The 26038-nt window shown below is 36.0% G+C and overlaps 1 protein-coding gene across 1 annotated transcript in view; it reads right to left on the reverse strand.

Annotated features, from left to right (window-relative positions):
- The window catches only part of LOC107589966 (eyes absent homolog 1-like), a 33054-nt gene extending 7297 nt beyond the window's left edge, over positions 1-25757 (reverse strand). The window contains exons 1-11 of the mRNA XM_016278558.1: positions 25491-25757; positions 18870-18997; positions 18253-18318; positions 16172-16249; positions 14291-14357; positions 13779-13924; positions 11973-12110; positions 7347-7429; positions 6793-6979; positions 5229-5371; positions 3482-3565 (exon numbers count right to left, since the gene is read on the reverse strand). Of these exons, the coding sequence (XP_016134044.1) occupies positions 3482-3565; positions 5229-5371; positions 6793-6979; positions 7347-7429; positions 11973-12110; positions 13779-13924; positions 14291-14357; positions 16172-16249; positions 18253-18318; positions 18870-18993 (1116 nt within the window). The 5' untranslated portion in view covers positions 18994-18997; positions 25491-25757. The remainder of the gene's footprint in view (positions 1-3481; positions 3566-5228; positions 5372-6792; positions 6980-7346; positions 7430-11972; positions 12111-13778; positions 13925-14290; positions 14358-16171; positions 16250-18252; positions 18319-18869; positions 18998-25490) is intronic.
- Between the last annotated feature and the right edge of the window lie 281 nt (positions 25758-26038).

Below are 26038 nucleotides of genomic sequence, written 5' to 3' on the forward strand. Positions count from 1 at the left end.
CCCGTAACAAAATATATATATATATATATATATATATATATATATATATATATACATAATGAAAATTAAATGTATTCATTATATATACATATAAAGATACATTTATGTTTGGTTTACGCCATATGCACATACATTTTTCCATATTTACTTTATACAAGTTATATTTAATTAAAAATATTTTATATTTAATAATTTATAAAATGCTTCATATTATATTACATATAATAATACATATAATTGTATAATATAATAATACATATTTATTAGAAACATAAAATATGAATATATAAATGGCTGACACTTTCATAGATTTTCTATATTATATATTTTCCCATAATTACTTTGGATAATATATACATATTTAACATTTAGATATGAATTGATAGATGATACTATAGATAGATATATGGATGGATGGATGGATGTATAGATGGATAGATCTAGACCCCTGAAGCAGGGCTTAATTTTACACTCCGTAGGCAGTAAAACCCAATCTTAGATGCGTTATGAGTTGAAATGAGCTTGAGGTCAAGGTGTCATCATAAATATATCACTGTCCACATACCTCAGAGCGAAGATCATCTTTCTACACATTACTACTGATGCATTTCACCCGCATTTCCCCCAAACAATCTTCTCACATCAGATAAAGCATTTTCCAACAATTTGTGAAAGGCTGAAGTTGGGAATTTAATAGAAACTTCTAGAAACAGGAAGATGCACATTTTCCTACACAAAACAGCTTTAGCGAGTGATGTTTAAACCTGTGCACTGGCAGTAATCAAAATGGATTACTCACTTCAAATATAATGGACTCTTTTTTAAAATGTATTCAATGTATTCAGTTTCCACCGTAATGCAATACTGGCAGTAATGGCGATCTCGTGTTGTGTTTGAGCTGACACAAAGATGGGAGCGACTGCTCTCTAAATTGTTAATGAATCATTTGCAGAGTGTTTTTCTCTTTAACACCTAGTCAGCACTCATTAAGGAAGCTCATTACAAAATTACACCTTTTCATGATTACAGACTTGTCTTTGCACATACAGTATATATATACATATATACATATATATATATATACATATATATATATACTTTTTTCCCTCAGAATTCTTTCATTCTAATATGCTGAAACCATGATACTTTTTTATTTATTTCTTTATTTTTATTATAATTTTTTTTTCTAATATGCTGATTTGGTGCTCAATTATTTTCAGTGTTGAAAACAGTTGTGCAGCCTAATATTTTTGTGGGGAAACATGATCATTTTTTTCAGAATTCTTTCATTCTAATTTGCTGAAACCTTAATACTTTTAAATTTTGTTTTATTTATTTTTTATTTACAATAGGCCCTATTAAACAGTTTTTTTTCCAGGTTTCTTTGGTAAATAAAAAAGGTTCAAACGAACAGCATTTATTTAAAATATTAATATTTTGTAACATTATAAATATCTTTACTGTCAATTTGTATCCATTTAATGTATACATGCTGAATAAAAGTAGTAATTTCTTTAAAAAAAAAAAAAAATATATATATATATATATATATATAATCTTACTGACTCCAAACCTTTGAACATTAGTGTAGGTGAAACTGAAATAGCCATCATTTTGTGTTGAGACTTTCAGTGTAAGTAATAATAGAAAACTTGAAATTAATCTCTCAAATTAATTTCTAATCCATCTAATTCTCCCATTAAATTATTTAAGTACTGTATGTTCCTCTGACCAATCAAAACCCAGTAGACAGAAATTAAGTGTGAAACGTGACTTTTCCATAGTAACAACTGAAACTTCAGATTGGGTTCTGTTTGAACCTATAAGGAAACACACACACACTTAAAATTGGTTAGGACCTTAAAATCAGACGTGGCTGCACCGACGGCTCAGTTTAAGTGTGTGTGTGTGTGTGTGTGTGTGTGTGAGAGACTGGACACGGCTGACGCGCTCTCAGAGTTTCGCTTCTTTACCCAGCATGCTCAGCTGAGATAAAGTAAATAAACAGTGCAGGGTCGAGGGCCAGGGCTCCCTCACCCTTAAAACAAAACACCACCCCCATCAAACACCCTGACTGAGGAACAAAGAGAACAAACCAGCCGCCGGGCCCCGTTCCACTGACATCTGAGCGCTGCTGTCATCTACACTCACCACAAAGAAAAAACCCTTCAAGAAGCTCAGCCAAAAAATGCCAAGTCTGTGATTTATTCCTTCAAACAAGGAAACAGCTTTCTACATTCTTCAGACACAAAGAGGGTTTAAAAACACACGCATGTTGAACTCAGATTTAGGGCTATTTTGTGAAATTATAATTTGGTGAATTGAACCAACGGTTGGTTGAGTGAGTTAAATAAAGGCATGAGATCACTGACCAAGCCTGAGAATTGCAGATCAACGTATTTCCCAAATTGTTTGTTTTGAAAGTTCAAATATAGCTTATGACGGTTTATATAAAATAACAAATACAACAACCGCAGAAGTAAACTAGTTCTTATTGCATGTTCATAACCCTTTTGAACCTGCTAAATTTGGCATTATGCCTTAATTAAATTATCTCATAAATAAAAGCAAAAATGTTATCCACTCTCACACAAAAATATAATTTACACATATATTTTAATACACATTTTGTTTAAATAAAATAATTGTATATACACTACCCAAACGTTTGGGGACAGTAAGAAATGTATACTTTTATTCAGCAAGCATGCATTAAATGCATTAAATGCATCAAAAGTGACCATAAGACATTACAAATGATTTATATTTCAAATAAATCTGTTTCTGTCAAACTTTCTATTAATATAATAACTCTTAAAATAACATGTATAATGGCTTCCACAAAATATTAAGCAGCACAACTGTTTTCAAAATTGATGATAATAAAAAGGTTTTTTGAGCTGCAAATCAACATATTACAATGATTTTCAGTAATGATGCTGAAAATTCTAATCTAACTATTTTAAAATGTATTAAAATAAAAAAATATATTTTAAATTGTAGCAATATTTCACAATATTGTGTATGATCAAATAAATGCAGATTCCTTTTAAATATATATATAATATATATAGGAACTGTTTGCCTTTATTTATACGGTAGTATATATATAACTCTAAAACTAAAGACAATGTTTCTCAACTTTGATCAACTTTGCTATAATACATGAACCCCACTCAAAGGTCAGTTAATGCAAACATTTAATTAAGCTTAACAATGAACCATTTCTGAAGGACAAAAAACCCTTAAGAATGTCAATGGACATTCTCGGTGGCCTGTTCCAGCCACATAACTCAGACAGCTGCAGGCCGAGCTGAATGTCTGCGAGGCCTCGACGATCTTATTAAAAAAAGAAACAATTACACTGAACTCTGAGTTCCTCGAAGCTGGACGGTGTACCCAAACAGACCCTCTTTCTGTGCATTTTTCTAAACTTTGCAACAATATTTGCCTGTGTTTGCATTTAAAATACATCACTTACCCTTCCGAATCTGTTGGCGTAAGATCCCGTGAGCAAGGAATGGAAAACGATGATTGTTTCATCCAAGTCCCAAATGAACACGCGCTGAGAAAAGAAAGAGCAAAATCAATGGCTCACTCAGCATGCAAGATGATCTGATTGTCAATAAGAAGGGAGCATAGATTAATGCGCCCTGGGATCAGTAGATATTCAGCACTGATGGTCACCATAGCACCCCGCAACTGCGGGAAGAACCACCACTGGACAATCCATCTCCTGCCCCCGATGCATTAACACAATCGATACCAACAAACTAATTAACTAGATTTGTTAACATGCTATGATGTCAGCTTGCTAATGGGGCCCAAAACCTTCCAGAGATTCAGGTCATGTTAATGAAAAGACCATGACCTGTATATCTCAAATATGATTGAGATAGAAATAATATACTTCTAAATATACTAATGCTGTCAAATGATTAATCGCGATTAATCGCATCCAAAATATTTTTTTTGTTTACATAATATTTGTATGTGTACTGTGTATATTTAACATGTATATATAAATACACACACATACAGCATATATTTTGAAAAAAATGACATATTTACATGTATATATTTATATTAATATAATTTATACTATATATAAATATATTTAATATATAAAAGTAACACATTTTTTTCTTAAATATATGCATGCATGTGTGTGTATTTATATATACATAATCAATATACATAATAAAATAATTGTATATACACTACCCAAACGTTTGGGGACAGTAAGAAATTTATACTTTTATTCAGCAAGCATGCATTAAATGCATCAAAAGTGACCATAAGACATTACAAATGATTTATATTTCAAATAAATCTGTTTCTGTCAAACTTTCTATTAATATAATAACTCTTAAAATAACATGTATAATGGCTTCCACAAAATATTAAGCAGCACAACTGTTTTCAAAATTGATGATAATAAAAAGGTTTTTTGAGCTGCAAATCAACATATTACAATGATTTTCAGTAATGATGCTGAAAATTCTAATCTAACTATTTTAATGCATGTGTGTGTATTTATATATACATAATCAATATACTCAGTACACACACATATACTATGTAAACAAAAATGTTTGGATGCGATTAATCGCGATTAATCGTTCGACAGCTCTAAAATATACTTCTTGGTGTAGAAACAATTTTCACACATATAACACATTGAATTAAATGTAAAATGTAGAAGTAGAAATAGTAGCACAATTGAAATTGTATTTTCTTTATTATCTTTGTAAAAATGTAAATAAATAAATAAATACTTTTTATAAATAAATAAAAAAATTTTTTGAACCCAGTGAGTCAATATACTGGCAATTTTTAGTAAATCTGCTTTTTGCAAAATGTAACAATGCAAGAAAACTATTTACAAGAGATTTAAGTCTGTTTTTGTCCCCCAGCTTTCATGTCAAAACATGTGACATGCACACAAAATAAACTGACAGAGCGCCGATTTAGGCTTTTGCATGCTAAGCGTGCAAAACATGCAAAACAAAGCTTTCACCAAAAAAAACTCTGTTTAGGGCATTTACATGTTTTAACATTTAAAATTGAGCATGGAAACACACTCTTAAACATGTAAATGCATTGTTTTTAAGGTAAAGCAGCGAATAGAATGGACAATTCTAGATAATCAAAAGTATCTTAATAGTAATTAATGCATTGCTGCGATTCCAGCTAGATACATTGACAGAGCGGCAGCGTTCCAATACCTCAAGGTCAGAGTCGGGAGGTGGGGATGGGTTATTGTTCCTCCTTCCCCGGCCACGTGACTTTCCATCTGAAGCCCGACGCAATCGATCTGAATCTGAATCTTTAATGGGGGTTGATGGACTCTGGATTGTACTGTACTCTCCTGCAGGAGAAAAAAGAAAGGCAAAAAGTATATCAAAAGAGGAAAATAAAAAAGACTTTCACCTTCACATTGTGGCTGGATCCGTTTACCTCATCTAGTGTTCAGTACTGTAGCTGCTGCCCACATGCTCTAATATCACGCTGTTTATCTGATCTCCTTATACCCTAGATACCATTTAAGCCTTAGTAATGGCAGTGAGGGTGTTATGCACCATACCATCCTTCCCTAATTACATGACAAGGCAAAGGTAAGAAAATTTGGGTCATTGGAGGAGCAAAAATAGACTAAACAACTGGCAATATCAACCATTTTCCTGAACACAAAATGATAAGAGCACATATTATTTTAACACATTTTAAGTTGAATTAATTTCTATGGAGACTGGAACACGAGAGCACCCAAACAGAAGTTAGAATCCATCATGGCGGCACTCATCGTTTACTCTGGAAAAAAGGTGGATAGTATCAAATACAGTATGAGGATATCAACTTCTTGTTTATAGAACTAAGCAATATCTAGCTGATGCAGATAAGATGATAATTATTTTCACATTATGGCCGATAATCGATAAATGGCACAAATTAAGAACAATAATACATGGATATAAACAATCATAATCTATTAATATTAGATTAATATTCATATTTGATATTAACATTCTAAACTATTTTTTTAAGTTAAAAAATAAAACAAAAAATTACTTTACATGCTAAGCATCACTATAATGCATACGCATACATTACACACTCAGGTTAGTCTTTGAAAATGCTAATAAAAATCTTATAAATTGTATAGATAATTGTACACATTTATATTTATTAAAAACACTAATTGTTATAAATATACAAAGTAAATAATAAATACAAATTATTTAGACATTTTCTTTTCAATTGATTTTTAATAAATGAATAATTTAAAAATTACATTTATATACTTTAGAATACTTCTATAAAATATAAATATTTCAAACAATTTATATCATTTCTGAGATTTTTATTATAATTTTTAAAGATTAACTTTGAGCGAGTGTTAGATGACAGCAAGATAATCTAAATGTAAAGAATGCTGGAAATTATGCACACTCAACTGATATTTCTAAAAAGAATTCACTAATTAGTCTGATAACCAATATTGTACCAGTATATATTGTGTTGAATCACTAAAAATATACTGGTAATTTTCTTTAACATTAACTTTAGAGACATTTCCTTGAATCCTAAAATATAGCACACTGCAATACGTAATTCAAAATCTGGGTAAAAAAAAAATCAATACAGAAAATTGCACATTGGGACATTTTCGAGTGCACCACCAGGGTTTAGTATTGCAAAATTAGCCAATCACGTTTTGTCTTTACAGCAACTTGTTGTATGACCTCCATAACTTTTTTTTTTTTTTTTACTCAAACCGAGCTTTCTTACCTGCCGGTTGCTCTGAGAGGGGCTGGCTGGTGACCCCTGATGGAGGTTCCTGTAGGGTGTAGGTGGCAGTGGTGGAGGGTGTGGTGGGGCTCGTGTTGTTACTGGTCATGTATGGAGAAGTGTAAGGGCTACTGTTGTAATACTGCGCATACTGACTCTGGCCAAAAGCTGGGTAGGAGGGGTAGTCCTGCAGAAAGACATCAATGCGGTAATGTGAGATAGCCGCACGCAACGCTGCTACTTTACAGCACAGATTCCAAAACGTAAATATGAACATATGTCTCCTATGCACTACATCTGGACAGCGATCTGTCTTCACTCTTTTTTCCTCCACTCATGGCATAATTCATACGCGAAAAGAGCAAGAGGTAATCCTTGCGTACAGTGGTCGAGACATTTAGAGTGATTCATATCATGTGAGTAATATGTGAGCGTACACATGTTTTATAAAGGCTTACAGGAGGAAGGAAAAAATACTGGGAGCATGTGCCAAATGGAGAAAATTAGATTTCAACAGACTAGATAGTGAGGGATAGAAATTCGATTACAGCTACCTGTTGTGTACTATTGAATCCAGTTGAGTTTGTGAGGGAATTGCTTCCAGCGTACAGCCCTGAAGTTGTTGTAAAACTGCCTCCTATGAGAGAAAGAGACAAAAGATCAAATCAAATGAGGCTTTGTTTGCAACTGATGCAATTCTGAGGACGATAAGTGTAATATAACCTTCAAAATAAATGACATTTTTAAATTGAAGATGGGGGTCGAGTCAAGCAAGGCCTAAAACACCTCAAAGGCATTTAAGACAAAGCCTTGCTGGTACTATAGGGGCATGAGGGATTGTGTGTGTGTGTGTGTGTGTTGGTGGGTGGGATATAACAGTGACTCTATCTTTTCTTTCTCCATATCAGTGATTGGATCTTGGCCGATGGTCGGAAAGAAAGAGGAAAGGGGGTTGGGTCTATTATTTCATCCATCGCTACCTTTACAATGACAGACACATGGCCACTGTTGGGAATGAGGGGGAGGGAGTTTTACCTGACATCCTGCCTCATTGAATATGTATATCTGTCTTCTTTTCAAGCTGCTCAAAGAAGCACCTTCTGGGTAATTAAATCTCTCAATAATGACTTAATAACATACATGACATGAGTTATAGGGGCGAGACAGCCTGGAGGTAAGCTGCGTTTTGAGGTGCTTCTTGGAGTCACGGTGCTCAAATCAAATTGGAATTCTCACGCGGACTGAAAAACTGGTGTAGAAGAATATTCTGGGTGCAGTACAAGTTGAGCTCAATCAACAGAAATTTATTTCGATTTTCTTTAAAAAAAAGCAAAAGTCTGTTTTACAGTGAGACACATAGAATTGAGGTCAATTGGATCAATTTATTCAAAGCTTTTATCATTTATTATATTTTTATTTGTATTTGTTATATAATATTTATCACATTTTATTTCACTTTATATTTATTTTGAATTTATATTTATTGATATATTATTTACATTTAAGTTTTAGTTTTAGTAATTTTAGTATTTCATATTAAGCTATATTTATTTCAGCTAGTTGCCAAGGCAAAAATTCTAATAAAAAAAAAATGTATGTCAGTTTATTTAAGAAAATGTTTTAATAGTGTCTTTTTAACTAGTGTTAGTTTCTGTTTTAGTAAACTATAACAACACTTCCGTAGAAATGATGAAAGCAACTGCACAGCTGAAATAATATACAAGTTTCAATAGAAAATTTACTTTTAAGAAAAAGTACTTTTATAAACTTAAAAACTTTAAATTTCAACTTTGAAATCCTCAAAAAAATTGACCCCATTCATTTCCATTGTAAGTGCCTCAGCGTGACCTAGATTTGTGCTTTTTTAAGGAAAATGAGGGACTAGTCAAAACTACTTTTTGTGATAATCAACATTATGCCACAAATGCTGCAGATTGAGCTTAACATGTATAGAATGCATAATATTCTTCTAAATCAGTTTTAGCACATTTTCCCAGAATTGTTCTTACGCTAACATAACCAGGAAATCAACTAATGAACAGCTGTAATACCTGCTGCTAAAAGTTGTGGGTAGCCCTGGAATCATCAATTATACAACACTCTCAACACAAAATGGGCACAACATTAACTCAATGTCTTTACATAAAAGGGTAACTGGACATTTGTTCAGCAAAAAAACAGAAGCAAAGTCTTTCATCTTCTGGTGTTCAGGAAAATGAGGCCCCTCAGACTGTAACAAACATACAACAGCTTTAAGTGTGGACTAATGTCTGGCTCCACAAGCAAGTTTGTTTCTTTTTCTTGTTTTTTATCTCTTGTTTTTAAAGAACAGCAAGAGGTGCTCTAAAAGCTGTTGACTTCCTCCCCAGACTTGAGCCGTCACATAAAGTGAGACACATGAATCTCCCAATGCACAACAAATTAGCTAAATCCACAGTTCAAAAAGTCATAAAAGCCAGGACTCGTAGGAAAGCAGTTGACTCCAGAGAGAGTCCGGAGCCACATAAAAGCCAAGCATGACCCCCTCCGGTCCCAAAAGAATGACTCCAAGCTGGGGAGAGGCCTGGTTTTTCCCAGGGGCAAAAACTCCTCCGTTCCTCCCCCTCTCCGCTCTGTCTTGCTCCAGTTAGTTCACTCAAGACGAGACACTGGCTCTCCTTATGGCCTCTCCAATTGGGAGTCCATTTGCTGTGCTTGATCAGTCCTCTTGCCATGGGCTATGTCTATCATCAGTGCACAATATTTGTAGCAGAAGTTTTGTAGGCCTCTCTAGAGAGCAAGCGATCAAGTCCAGATGGGCTTCTTTAAAAAGTAGTCTGCTGCTCCTCTCACACGGTGTGCAGAATGGAGGGAGGCCCAATTGTTGCTGTAATTATCATATACTTTGAGTGAAAATCAGTGAGAGAAGCCGCTCTATGGCTCCACTCATGCTTTAGAGCCATTATGGTTATGGAAAAGGAAGCGAAGCTCAAACAGGTGTGAAAGTGGAAAATTAATTCCTAATTTATACTTGGATGTACTGAGTGAAATCAAGTGGCCATCAAGAAGTCTTACAATTCATTGGGACATTGGCATAGAGCGATTCAAATTTCCACTAAGATAGATAGATAGATATAGATAGATAGATATATTTAACTTAGATCATTTTTATTTGTATTTTAATTAACTGAAAATATTTATCTGTATTAAAGTTCATGTTCAAATAAAATAAAATGAACTATATACTGTATATTATATATAATTATTAATGAAGCAAATTAAGTCACCACAATTTATCAAATATATAAATATTTGCTGAGAAATCTCCCCTTCCAAAAAGGAAATTATATATATAAAAAAATGTTTTTGGCAGACCAGCAAATAACTCATTTGACATTACAAAAAGTGGCTCTAGAAATCAATATATTATTTATTTTTTGAAATTTCAATATAACTGAACAAAAGCCCGACTATAACAAAACTATTTTGTTCAATTTATGATAACCCAACAATCTGTGATGACATTTCAAGCCAGGAAGGTCCTTCTGTGTTACATTTCTGGATCATGATCAGAGAAAGCCAGCGCCGTTCCATTAGACATGAAAGAGCAGGGTTAAAACATTAATTTAATTGTATTCCCTCTGACAGCTGGGTGCAGGCTCACTCTACTAGGGTTATGGGACAGCAGTTGGTCATATAGATGGGGGGTCTACATTTGGCTACCGTGTTGAGTCTCTTCCTCTGAGTCCAGACCTGCCTAATCGATGAGGCACCGAGAGGAAGCCAATAGAGACAGACTGGCCTGGTTAATGGTCATCTGTCATCTGCTCTTGCAGTTAGTGGTTAATGTGTTTATGGCTGCATGGGCTTTGAAAGGAAGACTGAAGGCACTTCAGTTTCTGACTTACAAAAAACTCAATGCAGTGTCGTTGTGAAAGGACAGTTAAATAGATATTTCATGCTACAAATGGAAATTCTATCATTATTTACTTGCCATCATGTAATTCCAAACCTGTATGTATTTATTTTTGGTAAAAAAAAGTTTGACAGAGATGCTCACCATGAACTGTCCCATTTTTTGGAAAATAACTGTGTGAAGATGATCTCCTTTTGTTTTCCAACAAGTTTGGAGTGACATGATGGTTAAAATTGTTTTGGGTGAACTATATCTTCAAGGACCATTCTTGCCAAATTTTGGCACAAACATTTCTAAATTCACAGCAAAATATTAAAATGAAACAATGCATTTCTCCAAAATATCCTACTGTGATAAACATTAATTGGCTTTTACTTGATGTCAATGTTGATTTTGTATCATCTGGAGGCTAAACAAGGTCCTTTAGGTGTAATTTTTTTTAAATTAAAATTTGGTATCAAACACCATTGGATGCATTCTTTGGGTTCTATACTTTCATGACATTTAGTTTCATTGGACTTGAACGGTGTGAACAGGCCTTTAAACTTCTGCGGTTGGGACAGGGTAACACTTACAACCCTGGTGTTGAGGCAGCATCTGCAGAAGCAGAACGTTTCTACTTATGAGGCATGGAAAAGAAGCTTCAACAGACCACATATGTCACATTATTTATTGTGAGATGCTCTGGAGAGCGTTCAGAAACGTGGAGATGTTTCTACTGTCACACATTATTTGGAGATTAGAGAGCTCAAACCGGTGCTAACTGTTGGAGGCTCGAAGGAAAACACTAGAGGGAGAAAGAGGGGAGAAAAGAAGGGCAGAAAAAGACTTCTGGTTTTGGAGTAGGGACAATGTCTAAAAAAAACAACAAAAAACAAACAACAAAAAACACTGGGTGGCAGAGAGTTTGCCTGATGCACGTTTGATTCCCAGTACGCAAGTGTGACTTCCATGAACTGACCTCAAAGATGAGAGTCACGGGAGTTCCTTCTAAAGCAAACAAACTTAAGAAAGTACATGACCGAACACAAAGGAGAAAAAGACTGGTCTTAAAGAGGAAAAAGGGATTTTTTTCCATCTGTGTTGGTTCTCTTCAGGCCTAATGCAAAAAAGACTGTGTCTAACTACAACCCAATACAACCATCTGCTCGGGGGTGTTATGAATTGGTCCGTGTCTGCCATTAATTGTGTCCTCCTTTGAAGGGGGCCAGAGAGGAATCACGGCTCTATTTTGTCACTCCACCGGGAAGAGCAGAAGAGGAAAAGAGTAGAGGGTGTTCCTGACCTTGCATCTGGTAACTGTAGGGTGCTTGTCCCGTCTGAGGCGTGGAGAAGCTGGAACTGTAGCTGAGGAAGCCGCTCTGGCCTGGAGACTGAGCCTGGGTCAGTCCGCCCTCTGTCTTGATGCCTGCCCACAATGGACCTAAATCAGTTAGTGACACCAGAGCAGCATGATGCACAATTCTCAGTGTTACTCCTTCCACGTCAATCGAGAATAAAAGATAACGGTGGCTTGTTTCGCACTGGGCCATGGTCCAAGCAACCTTTGCATTGAAGTGTTTGTGCCAAACTCAGAATGGACTTCCAAGAATTTGCTGGTTGGAGTTAAAACAAACCTGTTTTTTGATTAGATTGAATCAGGCCCAATGCAGGTTTGCATTTTGCTTCCACTCAAACAAACACGTGAACTCTTGGGAGCGTATTTCAAGATCGTTCTACCTAAACAACATTATTTGTGCGCATATTTTCACAAAGGTTTCATAACGTTCAAACCCCTGGAAAAACATTTCTAGCTTGAATTGGGCTCTCACAGTGTGTAGACGAGGGCTTGAAATCTTTATATCTCTCTTATCTGTCGAACAAGCAAAAATTAGTAACTGTCTAAAAGAGACACTGAGTCTGCAAATGCAAAACAAAAGGTCAGCAGAGTCCTAAGTTTCGATTGAAGGCGGGAAAAGGAGTGACTAAGGGCTGAGTTAAGCATTAGCCTAATCTTAGTGATCAGCACGTTGTTAGCTAAGATTTAGAATTTATCTTAAAGCTACATGCTAAGTATGAGACAAAAGGTGTGTTCCGATTGACAGGGTCCCTATGCAGTGTTCACTGCTCCCTACTCCCTATGCACGGGATATCCGTCGAAGTGGACTTCGCTGACAATAATCGTTCATTTGGAATGCCCTGGAACGTCATCAAAGAAAGGCAATGACAAGATCACGCAGATTATGATATAACATAAATATTGTAATTTATTTTACTTTCAAATTTAAATACATATAAAATACATATACAATTTTGTATCTAATAAATAAAGTCTAAATTTATATGTTTATTATACTTGTGCCATTTGCAGTACCCTTCGAACTGAACATGTTCACTCCCTTTGGGTTGGAATCTCACTTAAGATGGCGGAATACCCTGTGAAGTCCACTTCGCAGTCCACTTACTGTCGAATGGAACGCACCTAAAATGCTACAAATGCTAAATGCTAAAATTAAACGGCATCTCATTTGATGACTTGTAATTGAATTAAATGCATTAGAAGGACCAAAAAACATTAAATACTGGCCACAATTGTCAAAAAATAAGGAAATATCCAAAAAGTGAGAAACACCTCACAAAACCCGCTCATGAATATTACTTAAGTAATGTTTGCCCAGTAGAAATATTTTATGAAATGCAGGTGAGCAAGACGAATCTTATAAAATGATTATTTGCCAAAAATGTTTTTAATATTATTCCTAAATAATAATAATAATAATTCAAATGTTTATAAAGCTGTCTACATTTCCATCACTGTTAGTAAATAAATAAATAAATACATTTGAAAAATGACCAAAAAAATTCTATAACATTTAACCCAACCATTCTAAAACGTTAAAAAAATTCTAAAACATTCTAAATGTTAAAAAACTTATTTTTTAAATGAAGAGTCCTTTTTTTAAATAATACAAATACATTTAGTTTAATACTATGGCAGACAATATAGTAAATGTTTCATAAGTATGGGAGTTCATCTGCTTGAGTGAAAAGCAAAGCACAATCTGAATTGCAAAGCTTTAAAGCATAGAAAAGGACGAACTGAGTCAGTTACCATAGGCTGGAATCCCATAGGGCTGGCCTGGCTGAGGGTATGTGCCATAGGCAGCAGACTGCTGCATTCCTGTGGTGTATTGCGTCTGTCCGTACGCGGCCATATTTTGGGCGGAAGGAGTCGGAAGAATGTGTGGATAGGGTCTGCTATTTGAGAGCAAAGTAAGAGAAAAGGGAGACATGTATTTTTACCCAAAAGCCCATATCGAAAAATTTTTTCTCAAAGACTAATTCTCTGTGATTCTGCTACTTAATCATAAATATTTGGCCAAGCTGTGAAACAGAGAAAAATCTAGCCATTAAGCAGCTGATATACATTGCGAAAGAAAAATAAATCACGAGGAACATTTTTGCAAGATAATAATTACAACAGATTTTGGAGTACGCAAGCTGCAGACATCAATGAAAACAAAGCAGCCGGAGAGTCCAGAATCTGGCAGAAGGATCTAATTAAAGGCCCAAATGAAGTTGGATGCAGCTTATTTTTTTAAAGAAAAATAAAAGAAGCCTTACTTGGAAGGGTAAATCTGGGGAGAGAACTGGTGAGTTTGTCTTGGGCTGAAGCCACTGGTTCCAATGCCTGTGGTGAGTTAAAAAGAAAAGAGGCAAGCACATATTCAAACATAAAAAAATAAGGTAAATATTATTCTTTGCCAACAGAACTTCTGGAATCCAAGGTAACAGTAATTACATTGCATTACACTATTTATTTCACTAACCTTATTTTAGGTTGAAAAATTAAGAGCAATAACGAAGGAAAATAATCAGGTAATATGGGAGCATTTTCTGCTGACTGTATACATAAAAACCTACACAGGATGGAAAGGCCTAGTGTCCACAAACACACACACACACAGAGCTGGGAATGATGTACGGCCGCACACACTGGAGGGTTTAAAGTAGACCGTACAATGACAAATCAGTGGGCCTGATTACAGGTAAGTAGTACACATAAGGAGCCTTCATTAGACACATACCGGCCCTGTGGTTCTCAGCCCTTAATGACAGTGTGGAGGGCCGTTCAGTTAACTCACACAAATACTACAGAGCAACATGAGATCTTTTGATGTGCCAGTGAATGCATGGCTTAAGTCTTGAAAATTGCACTCAAATTGTAGTGCCATTATAAAAGGTTATAATGGCACTACAATTTTTTGTTATATTGTTTGCAATTAAAATTATTATACAATTATTTTATATATTGTATATTTTTTCTTTATTATATATTTATTATTATTACTATTATTATTTTTTTATTACTACTATTAATAATGTGTAATATTATATGTTGGAATTTTTATTTTTAAAAATGCTATACTAAAACACTAACAATACTGTTCAATACAAATAGAATAGAATAGAATAGAATAGAATAGACTTTTTTTAACCTATGTATTACATCTTCGTTTAAAAAAATAATAACTATTACTAATACTATTACTAGGCTTACTAACTTACTATTGCTGTTTTTAGACTACTAAATATAAGCTTGGTCCTTTGTGAATTTCCATTTGTAGGGTTTGGATGTCTTTTCTTTAGGGTGCATGTATTACAGATATTGCGATTCTCTTGCCTCGCGTGTATAATTGGCTGTGACATCTAAAGTAAGGGTTAGTTAAGGAGCTCTTGCTCCATGTAACTGTATTCTTTGCGCCCTGAAACCGGGGCCTTTTCCCCACACTTCAGCACCTGGTCTGGACAAACACTGAACCTCTACACTACTGCATCCCCTGAGTATAAAACGGTCTCAAATGACTTCAATTCATTCATATTGTCAGAGATAGAAGTCCAAGCCATGATTTATATGAGTCTAACATAAAGGTATCAGGTACTTAGTCAAATAGGTAGGGAAATAAGATAAATTAGCAGGAATGTAATACTCCATGAAGAGTTCTCGCATTTGCTTAGTAAGTAATGTGAGGAGTCTATAACATGGAATAGACCTACCTAAATTTGTATGCTTAAGTTTGAAAATAGACCATTGAGAGTATAACGTTTTTGACACAAAGCAAGCGAGCTGGTTTTGTGACTCCAAAATATCTTAGTAATGGAGTACAAATTGGCATTTAATATCACTTTATGTCTCCCGTCTTATCAAACTTTATAAATTGTTGTGGTTTTGAACGGCATTTCATAATTTACGAGTCATGCATCTAAAACCCATAGGATGTGCGGGCCACCAGGATGGGGTGTCACTCGATTAGGGCCGAGAAGGGGGCTGGGAGGGTCATAACTCAATGCCTGTTGGCCTGGGAACTGAGACAGAGCCTCACGCTACTAGAGCTCCAGTCACAGAGCCACTTCCTGGGCCTCTGCTTATCAGTAACCCATCTGTGGGATCATCTCCGACCAGTCAGCTCTACAGCTTTGAGTGTGTGCGTGTGCGTGTCGTACCTGATCCTGAGAAGCTGTCTAGAGAGCCGTCTGCTACAGAGGTGGCGATTTCACTGCTGCTCATTGGCTCTGTTTTAACTGCAAGCAGAAGGAAAGCAGAGCATTTGTGACGCTGCACTGGTAAAGCCGGTTGCCAGTCACACTACAGGCAAATGCCTTTCTGCTTGTAAAATCAACAAACTTAATCTTAAAGTAATGCGTGAATTTAAAGCCTAGCCAAAAAGCAAACTTTTGTAACGTCAAAGTGCTCATCCAGATGGTTTTATTGCCTCACAATGTGGAAAGGATCATTAGGTGGTTGGGTATTGTAAGGGTGGCGTAATGAAGTGGGCTTCTATTGAGATAATAGAGCTTTCAGGTTTCGATAGCTCTATCCTGGCTAGCTCACAAGAGAGGCCTACAATTAAAGCTAATCTCTTCTACAAATAAAACAAGGACACTTCCCTTCCAATACACACAGCTCTTGTGTTGATTTAAGGGCAATAGCCATACTAAACATTATTATTTAAATGCATAAACCAATCTACTTCTGACAGAATGACATGTAAAAATCAAAGAGTAGAGAGTAGATAATTAAATATATAGTATAATAAATAAATAAATATATTTATTTATTTAAATGTATATATATATATATATATATATATATATATATATATATATATATATATATATATATATTGGACTATATATAGTTTGGAGTCAGTCCATTTTTTTTTTTTTGAAAGAAATTAATTACAAAAGATTCTGCTCTAAACGTATCACAAAACTATTGTGCAGCACAACTGCTTTCAACATTGATATTAATAAGAAAATATTCTTGCGCATCGAATCGGCATATCGGAATGATTTCTGAAAGATGGCTGAATTTGGAAGAAATGGCTGCTTAAAGTCCGGCTTTGCCATCACAGGAATTAATTAAGAAATATATAAATAATATAGAAAATATATTTAAAAAAAAAACAGTCAGTTTAAATTGTAATAATATTACAAAATATTACTGTATTATTTTTACTGTATTTTTGATGAAATAAATACATCCTTGGTGAGCATAGGAGACTTCTTTCAAAAACATTAAAAGTCTTACCAACTCCAAACTCTGAATGCTATATAACATACTCTTATTTATGTATTTATTAATTTATTTTAACATTGAAAACACTGAACTTTTATTTAATGCCAAACGATGTATTCTAAATATTATTAGTCACTTGTTTTCTTACCGGAAGGGTTTTATGTAGCATCAAGGGAAAACAGGCAAAAAAGGTGGAATTTAATGGCAGGAGTAAACTGTGGAATGCATGGACGTGCAGCATAATTGATATGTCAAGGCAATGCATGGTGTATAAAATGCGTTTGACCCAACCACTCGGAACTACAATGAGGGCAACCGGGAGACGATTTCACAGCATTTAGACAGGCCCGGATCTTTGAAATGAATCCATCTCTGTCTCAGGAGGGGGTGGGGTGGAGGTTTACATTTATGAAAACAAAATTCACAATGTGGGTACGGAGTCATGCCCACTGAAATCCCTCATGGCTGAGGTAGCCATCAGCTTGTCATGTCGAACATGTTGCAGCTATGCTCTCCCTCAAAGGAACACATGTCGATGGGGAGCGGTTTGAATATGTCCCAACGCTCCCCCCACCCCTCCTTCTCGAAGGGATATGGGAAAATAGTGGCACGGCACATGCAGAAACTAGTGCAGTCAAGTCTTATCACATACCACACATAACCATAAAACCGTCCTGCAGAACATCAAATAAAAAGCTAAATGCACATTACGCGTGCCCGCAGCTTTTTAACCATTCATTGACGGTCTGGAATCACAGCCAAAAAGTCTCAAACCATGCTTTCAACAGATTCACCATAACACAACACAGAATGCCAAACAAGAGTCCAAATGAAAGGCACAATAGTTGAAGAGATGTGAGCGCATTAAATTGGCTTTTCACATTTGTGAATGCAATCAAATGAAATTGTTATGATTGCCTCAGGCTGAAATGACTATATAACGTGTGTAATTTCACATATGACGCCAAGTATTGTCCTTTCATTGTTCCGCCAGAACTGCACAAACCTGCAGCAGACTGTGAACTAGAACTTAACAACCAGTCAGCTGTGGTAAGCATAGTGATGTTATCACCTATAGGGAGAAAGAATGGGACAGGACACATGACAATCTGCACTGTCACAGGTTGGGGCTTATCACTACAGAAATGGGAGAAAACCACAGTCAAGATTACATTATGTAAACTACTTCAGAGCTGAATAAAATTCTTATGGGCTGTAACATGATCCGTGAAAACACTGAAAGTTCTACAGTTTATATAGTGCATGCATTGAGTCATTTTAAAATGTAGCACTAAAGTGCACTGATGCATTTGCAATAGTTTATTTAGAAATATAGAAATTAGATATTGTAGAGGTCAGGGAAACAGATATTTCAAATTCATGTATATTTACATTTAATTTTATTAAAAATTTAAGTATATGAATCCCCCTGACATGACAAGCATATCACATATCCAACAGAGCAAAAATCTGCAGATGTTTAACACGGATTCAACTTTTCACAACTTAACAGTGCATAAATGTTACACAAAGGGAATGGGCAGGTTAAAAACCGTGTACTGTAGCGCTAATAAATCCAGAGTAATGAAGGTATACGGCCCGCCGGAGGCTGTGGAGACGTACCTTCAGTTCCATTTGGTGTCATGGAATTGTTATTTATATGTGAGTTGTCGATGTTGGGACCGTTTGGGGACTCACTGCTTCCACTTACTCGGCTGTGTGGACTAGCTAGATCCTGCATTTCCATAGACCTGAGAGGAAGAGACACACAGACGGTCACATGATGCTGAATGACACATGCACACACACTCAAACTAGCACGTAGGCCTACATCAGGATCTGAAATATGAGTGATCGTTCAAAATACACAATTAACAATTACATAACATTGACTAAAAATAATTATTGTACAATACAATCCATGTATATTTAAAAACACAATACTGACAATTTTATGTAGCTAAAATAGAATTTTAGATGCATGTAAAACAATACCTATCTATTATTATTGTCCTCATTTGTAAGTCGCTTTGGATAAAAGCGTCTGCTAAATGACTAAATGTAAATGTAAATGTATTACCTTTACAAACAACATAAAATTTCAGAATAACAGCAAAAAGGGGACCATAACAATAATAATTTTATATTATTATTTAAAAAACAACATTAATTATCATTATTTAAATAATTAATTTAAAAATGCGGCTTTCTCGAAAGCAAACTACATTAAAACAAAAACATTCCAGAAGCTCTCCAGAGAAATCCACTTAACAAGGGCATTCCCTTGAGGCACATCAAATGACATTTGACACAAATTTAACAATTAATGAGACATCTGATGATTGATTGACTTTCTCATTTTAAGCATTAAAAATTAACCACCACTGGCCCGCTGCAATTTTCATACGTTCATTTCCCTCAGCGGTCTCTGATCTGAGACGGCAATAGCCAGGGAGAGAGAGAGATGTGTGATTGTTAGGTCTCAAACCTCAACAAAAGCGACTGAAGAGTTCACTAAAGCATGCTGTTTGCACTGGCGAGCGTCTTAATTGTTTCTTTGTTTATGTACCGAAGGCCACGCCATTGAAAACATTATTCTACTGGCTCCATCGCACACTCGTGGGATTTTATTATGCATAGCAAATGGAAGGTCAGGCCAGTGTGCGTCTGCGGTTGGATGTATGTTACGGGTGTTTGTGTGTGATGTGAATGCGGCCGCAAAACGAAAACACACATCAGTCTCCAGAAAAGCATTATTGTGCTAATTGCACCAAAAACGCGATGCCTTGTGTGCCGCACTGCCAGAATCAATTAGGAATGGTCATGTCACTGCTATCAACAAACATTTGGATTTTTATGAATAACAAAGAGGAGGAAATAAGAAACGCATTATCAGCATAGATTATCATACCTCTTTTTAGCCGTCGTTCTTGATCGGCTATAAAATATCCGTTACAGATGGTCGCAGTTAAAACGGGGGAAAAATAATCCATGCCATAGAGATGTTAAAACTCGACTTGCTTTTCAAACAATGTCTGTTTCCGACACAAAGCTTATATGTCAAATGTTTTCCTTCTCTAACACCTCTAACTCTTTCTGTCTTGATTCTTTCACATGTCCAGCAGTTTACAAAAAATTCCAGACACCTTCTTGTGAAGTGTCTCAAGCCGTTGAACTTTGCTAAACAAGTGGCTGCTTTTCAGTGATGATGCTGGCAGCAAATCAGCTCCCTCTTACCTGAAACTGGACGGACCTCAACCATTTATGTCAAAGTGTTTTTCCCTCTATTTCTTTCTTTCTCCCTATCCTCTTTTTTACCTGCCAGGACCCTAAAAACTATATCACTCCTTGTTATTTCAGCTCGATGTCTCTGTGAAGAGCCATCCGTGACACAATAGACGTTGTCTGAGAAAACAATTTTGTTATTCTCGCACAGAATGGCAAGAGAGGAGTCGGTGGAACAGAGAGGCACATTGTCTGTAGGCTCAACCCCTCCACCGTTGTTTCCTCCTTCCAGGTCTTCCCTCCTCCCGGACGAATGACGGAAAGGTGATTCATCATTGGTCTACGACAGCTGCAAACTGGATTAGTCCTCCCCCAATCAACATGCAAAGCGGCTTAGCCAAGGTAAGCAGGAAAGAGAGGGGTGGGTGACCAGGAGGGGGGGTAGGGGTAGTTTTGGGCGAGCCAGCCAGGGGCGCCTGCTCGAGGTCGCTGCCACTGTTGCCTCTGGAAGTGTAGGGTGAGAGAGATGGGACTTTGAAGGCTGAGAGAGATGGGAATTTGTTGAACAGAAGCTAGTCAAGCATGACACCCCTAGCATCTTTCATCTGCAATTGACACTATCTGAAATTTATCTACACTCCCTCTCCAGGCGCACTGACAGTTCCTAATGATGGTCAGGGGGATGACTGGGACTTCGCCTGAGGGTTTGGGGGACAGATAGATACTACTGAGTGCATCTTCTACAATAAGTTAGAGTGAAACGTATTGGGTGTATCTTGTATAAGAAGTCGGAGTTGAACATAATTGAGTGCATCTTGTTGGAGTGGAACCTATGGGGCCACATATGTTTTCTATGATACTTCAAATGCCGCTATTACTCTTTTTAGCTGACAATTACGTCCTGCCGTCCACTTCTGCACTGATACCTGCGGCGCTATTACCCAATATCAGATCGAAGCCGAATTGTTGGATCTAGGTCATGGTTATTCTGCTTTTCCACCAAAATGTCTGAAAAATCCCTGCATGAATTTTTAATGCTGGGCTGTTTTCATGATGTAGTAACCCGAGCTGTTTGGTTTTGGTGTTTTTTGCCCCCCTCTTCCCACAATGGCCATGCTGTGATGAATAATGGTCAAGTTTTTTCCAAATTTCTCCTTCGCTTGACCCCATCTAGTCATATTAACACAGTTTTGTGCTCTAAAGTCATTCTTTACATCATCCTAAGCTTGGGAACAGTACTTTGGCTTTCTATAAAAAGTCCAGCACAAGCTGTTTCATTGCAAGACAAGGGAGATAAAGAAGGAAGGGATATAAAGAACTTGCTACGGCCTGCAATCAGCGCCCTGAGCTTACGAGGCATTATGCATTCCGGTCTCACGGCAAAGCCCCTCATCCAGCAGGTGATTTTTCACCAGGTGAACGGCAAAGGGAGGGGCCAGGGTGCTTTTAAAAGCAAAAACAAGCCCTTGTGCTGTACTGCTAAATATGTATTGTTTAAACAAAAAAGGAGTGCATTCAGCATCTTTGATGTGCGCTTGAATTCAACCTGAACTGAGCTGTCTTTGAAGCTCTCAGGAACAAAGAGCTGCGTTGGAAGTGCCATCAAACACGCTTCACTCACGACTGTTTGCATGGCTTTTTGTCTCGCTTTGCTTATTTCAAGCGCTGCGTTTCTATCGGCAAACACCGCCGGGCTTTTAACATTGATCATTGTAGAGAACGCGGGCTGTCTGAGCCGCTCCGACACGGATGAGATTCACTTGAATACTTCATTTGTGATGTAATAACAAGCACGGCTGAAATATTTGGTGGTATTTATTATACTGTGGGATTTTTTGTCAATTATATTTAAATTCAAATAAAATTTTTCAAATTAAAAAAAAAAATTATAATGAAATATTAGTGTCTATTCGCTTTCCACTGCCTGCTTTCCAGCCATGGTTTATAAGATTGTAATTTTATAGGGCAAGACATGCATGTCTCTTTTTGAATTTCATAGACTATGCAAAACATGTGTTGTAAGTTACTAGTTTTGAAAAACAACGCTTTAATCAAAATAACTTTAAAACAACTAATCCCAACTTAAGCTGGTCAGCTGAATCCACATGGTGGCCCAGGAAAAATAAATCCACTTGCAAAGAATGTCGATGTAGACAACAATTGAACACAGATGTGACTAGAATTAGACACAGTTTACAAAATGCTACACTTCACTGGACTCTGTGAGCATAAAGCAAAGAAATGTGCACCGCCAACAAAACACTGATTACCTTACGCATAAAAAAAGAACAGAATGAGAAATGCGTGCCTGTAATATCAGATTTGATTTTGTTGCAGGTATATGCTTTAAAGTTTTTTTCCCCTTGTAACTAAATTATGGATTTGAAATTGTGAATGTACTAAAATACTAATATTATGTTATTAAAAATGACATGAAAACTATCCACTTAAGATAATCAATATATACTAATAAATGAGTCCTATAAAAATATATATCATTTATCAAATCAAAGGACACATTTTTGTGGAAACGCACACTTGGACACATATCCATAAAAATCCATTTGCTTTTTAATTTTTCATTTAAACAGACAATTTAAACTTTTACAATTTTGTGTAATTAAAATCTTCATTCCAAACACGTGCTGCAGTTTTCTGATTTGTCTCTTCCATTTTGTTCAATCTGACATGGGGCTCAAGCGATGGACAGTGCAGCTACATTCAATCTGTTAATTCGCTAAATTATTTCCAGAAGTCCATCCGCTTTGAGTGTCCACCACAGAAGATTTAAGGTACACATCTGATCAAATTCTCCCCACCGCAGTGTCACAGAAAAAAAAGGGCGATCGCACAGTGCGAACACGTAAATTGTTACTGAAAAAGCATTCCATTTTAATGCATACTTTTTTCTCAGCTTTTAATTTGACTGAAACACTCCTTTGCAATTAACTTAAATTAAAAAATAAACAAATAAAACAGATTTTATTGTTAGACATTTACATTTAATTTATTCTTTCCCCTGTTTTCTTTCATTCACAACACTAAAACCTGCATCTACACAGACATCCTAAAAGCAAAAAAGAAAAAGATACTCAGGTTTAGCTCATCCTCTGCTCCTCTGCTTAAGTAAACAAACTCCTTGATTACATGTAAACAAACACAAAGGAATTGTGAATGTAGAAGAGCCGTAATCAATTGAGCTTCTCAGCCCTTATTTCCTTTTCCCTGAGCGACATTTTCCTGAGACTAACAGTGGCATGTTAACAAACTAACACTCTACTGTATTTAGTAAACAACTAATCGCCACAAACCGTTTCCGCTGTCTCTATCTCATAAACAGTGGAGCGCAGCAGTTTCAATTAACCCTGTGTCTTTCACCGCGCACCGTTTCCAGCTCGGCCGCACACATACGGAACGCATTGGGCCTTCGGCAAACAACGGCACGTCGTGGGGCTGAACGCATGAGGGCTTTTCGGAAAGAGGTTATTGCAGTTGAACTTATGCCTTATTAAAACAAATACAGTGTGTAAACAGTCCAAATCAAGCAGCCCATTATGAGGTAATTAGATAAGCGGGTTATTGTGCGAAAGGAACACAGAGAGGGCGGCTGGAGGCAACACCATATTAACACACTCTGGAAAAAAACAACGCGAGCTGGGAAACAGCTGCCGTGGGATGGCTTTTCAATTATTATAAAGTAAAAGCAGATTTAAAAAACAATTTCCAGTGCTTCTTTACTAAATTAATGTACAAAAACTTCAAATGACAAGACTAAAGTGAGAAGAACATTATCCATTTTGAGAATTATTTGCAAGTCCTGCAGAATTTTACACAAAATACTAAATTCTAAATACTATATAAATACTAAGGAACTTCCTCATCCTCACATAGAAAACAACTCTTTCAAAAATGTGCGGGCGTCTTGGATTTGGTGGCCGCCTGCCGATGTCTTACAAGACACCAATCTGCCTGTCTGTCTACCCTAAAGCATTCCTGCCTGCAGCAGATGGCATTGGATGTCAACTGCTAAAACTGAATTGGTTTTGTTTATTCTGCCAGCTGAATAGAATCTTGGGTTTTACTTGTTGGATGAAAAATAGAAACTTATTATCTAGGACTCAAAATGGGGTCATTATTTACAATGCAATCTCTTATTTCATTGCCTTGTACACCTGTTTTAAAGTATCAAAAATGTAGTCCCCACCTGAGGGCTGAGGAGATGTAAAAAGGTGAATTTGAAACGGCTGAAGGTGTGAATCAGGTGCGTGAGCTCTCAGGTGTGAGAGAGAGTCACTGGGGGATTTAAATTTGAGCGGCAAACAGTGAAAGTGACATGATGCATCTTAAAGTCTTAAAACTGTTTAAGCTGTATTTTATAAGGAATTTTATGTTAAAATAAACAGTGTGTATTCACTGAAATGTTTAAATAAAACTGAAATTGCAAATTTGTAGGAACGTGAACTCAAAATACTATACAACATATCGTTTTTTAAAAAAACGATTAAATGCTTTATATGTATAAACAGCAATTAGCTTTTATGAACTTTGATATCTATGTTTTAAAAATAATCTGACAATATATACTACAGCAACATACATTTTTGTACCTATTGAAAATGGTGTTACTGACATAAGTAGTTTTATTTTTATATTTTACAGTCTTTTATTAAATGTAATAAAGTAAACCGTCACTATTGAGGATTTAACAAGTACATTAAGTGTAGATTAAAAATAATATATATATATATATATATATATATACAATTTGTTGAGAGATGACTTGATAATGTTGCCGGTTTTGAAGGACTGCAATTTTGTCATTCAAACAACTCCTGATTGACGAACATAAAAATATTATATCCGAAGGCTTTTTTACAAATATTTCAATTTAATCTAGATCTTGATTATGTCATCACAGCTCCAGATACCCATGTAACTCTAAAAATTACGTAAAAAGTTCAACACGGGACGTGTAAAATAATAAAATTAGAAGAAAATACTAATCAAAATAGTACTCACTACAATTATGGTAGAATCCTTGCACTTTTTCTTTTATTCCTCCCTGTTTTGCAATCTTCCGTTGAGTGTCTGTCCGTTCCAGAGCAAATAAAGAAGTTTTTTTTTAAAAGAAACTTCTCTCAGAGTTGACTTTAAACGTGCAGATTAGCTATAAAAGACAACTTTTTTCTTTTTCATTTTAAGGGTGAAAAGTCATGGAGCCCCGTACTAGATCTCAAGAGACAGACTCCGAGCAAGAACGAGAGTTGTCCGATTACTGCTGCAGGCAGTGACTAGCTAGTGTCTGAGGAAGTGAAAAAAAGAGTGAAAGAGAGAGAGCCAGTTGAGAGAGACAGAGAGGGAGGGAGCATGCAGTTTGAAAGCGCAGAAAGTTGCTCGCTTCTCTCTCTCACAGGAAGACTTTAGTTTGGAGGAGGCACTGGGGAGTTTTCTTCACACCAGTCCTCCATATGTCATTCACTCAGAGCTTTAAGCAATATAGCCTTCCTCTAGATTGTATCAGTGATCCTAAGACAATGAAACGGCAGATCCTGCATGCATCTCTGCTA

The sequence above is a fragment of the Sinocyclocheilus grahami genome, unplaced genomic scaffold (genome assembly GCF_001515645.1).
Source record: "Sinocyclocheilus grahami isolate Dianchi unplaced genomic scaffold, SAMN03320097.WGS_v1.1 scaffold122.1, whole genome shotgun sequence".
Classification (NCBI taxonomy): domain Eukaryota; kingdom Metazoa; phylum Chordata; class Actinopteri; order Cypriniformes; family Cyprinidae; genus Sinocyclocheilus; species Sinocyclocheilus grahami.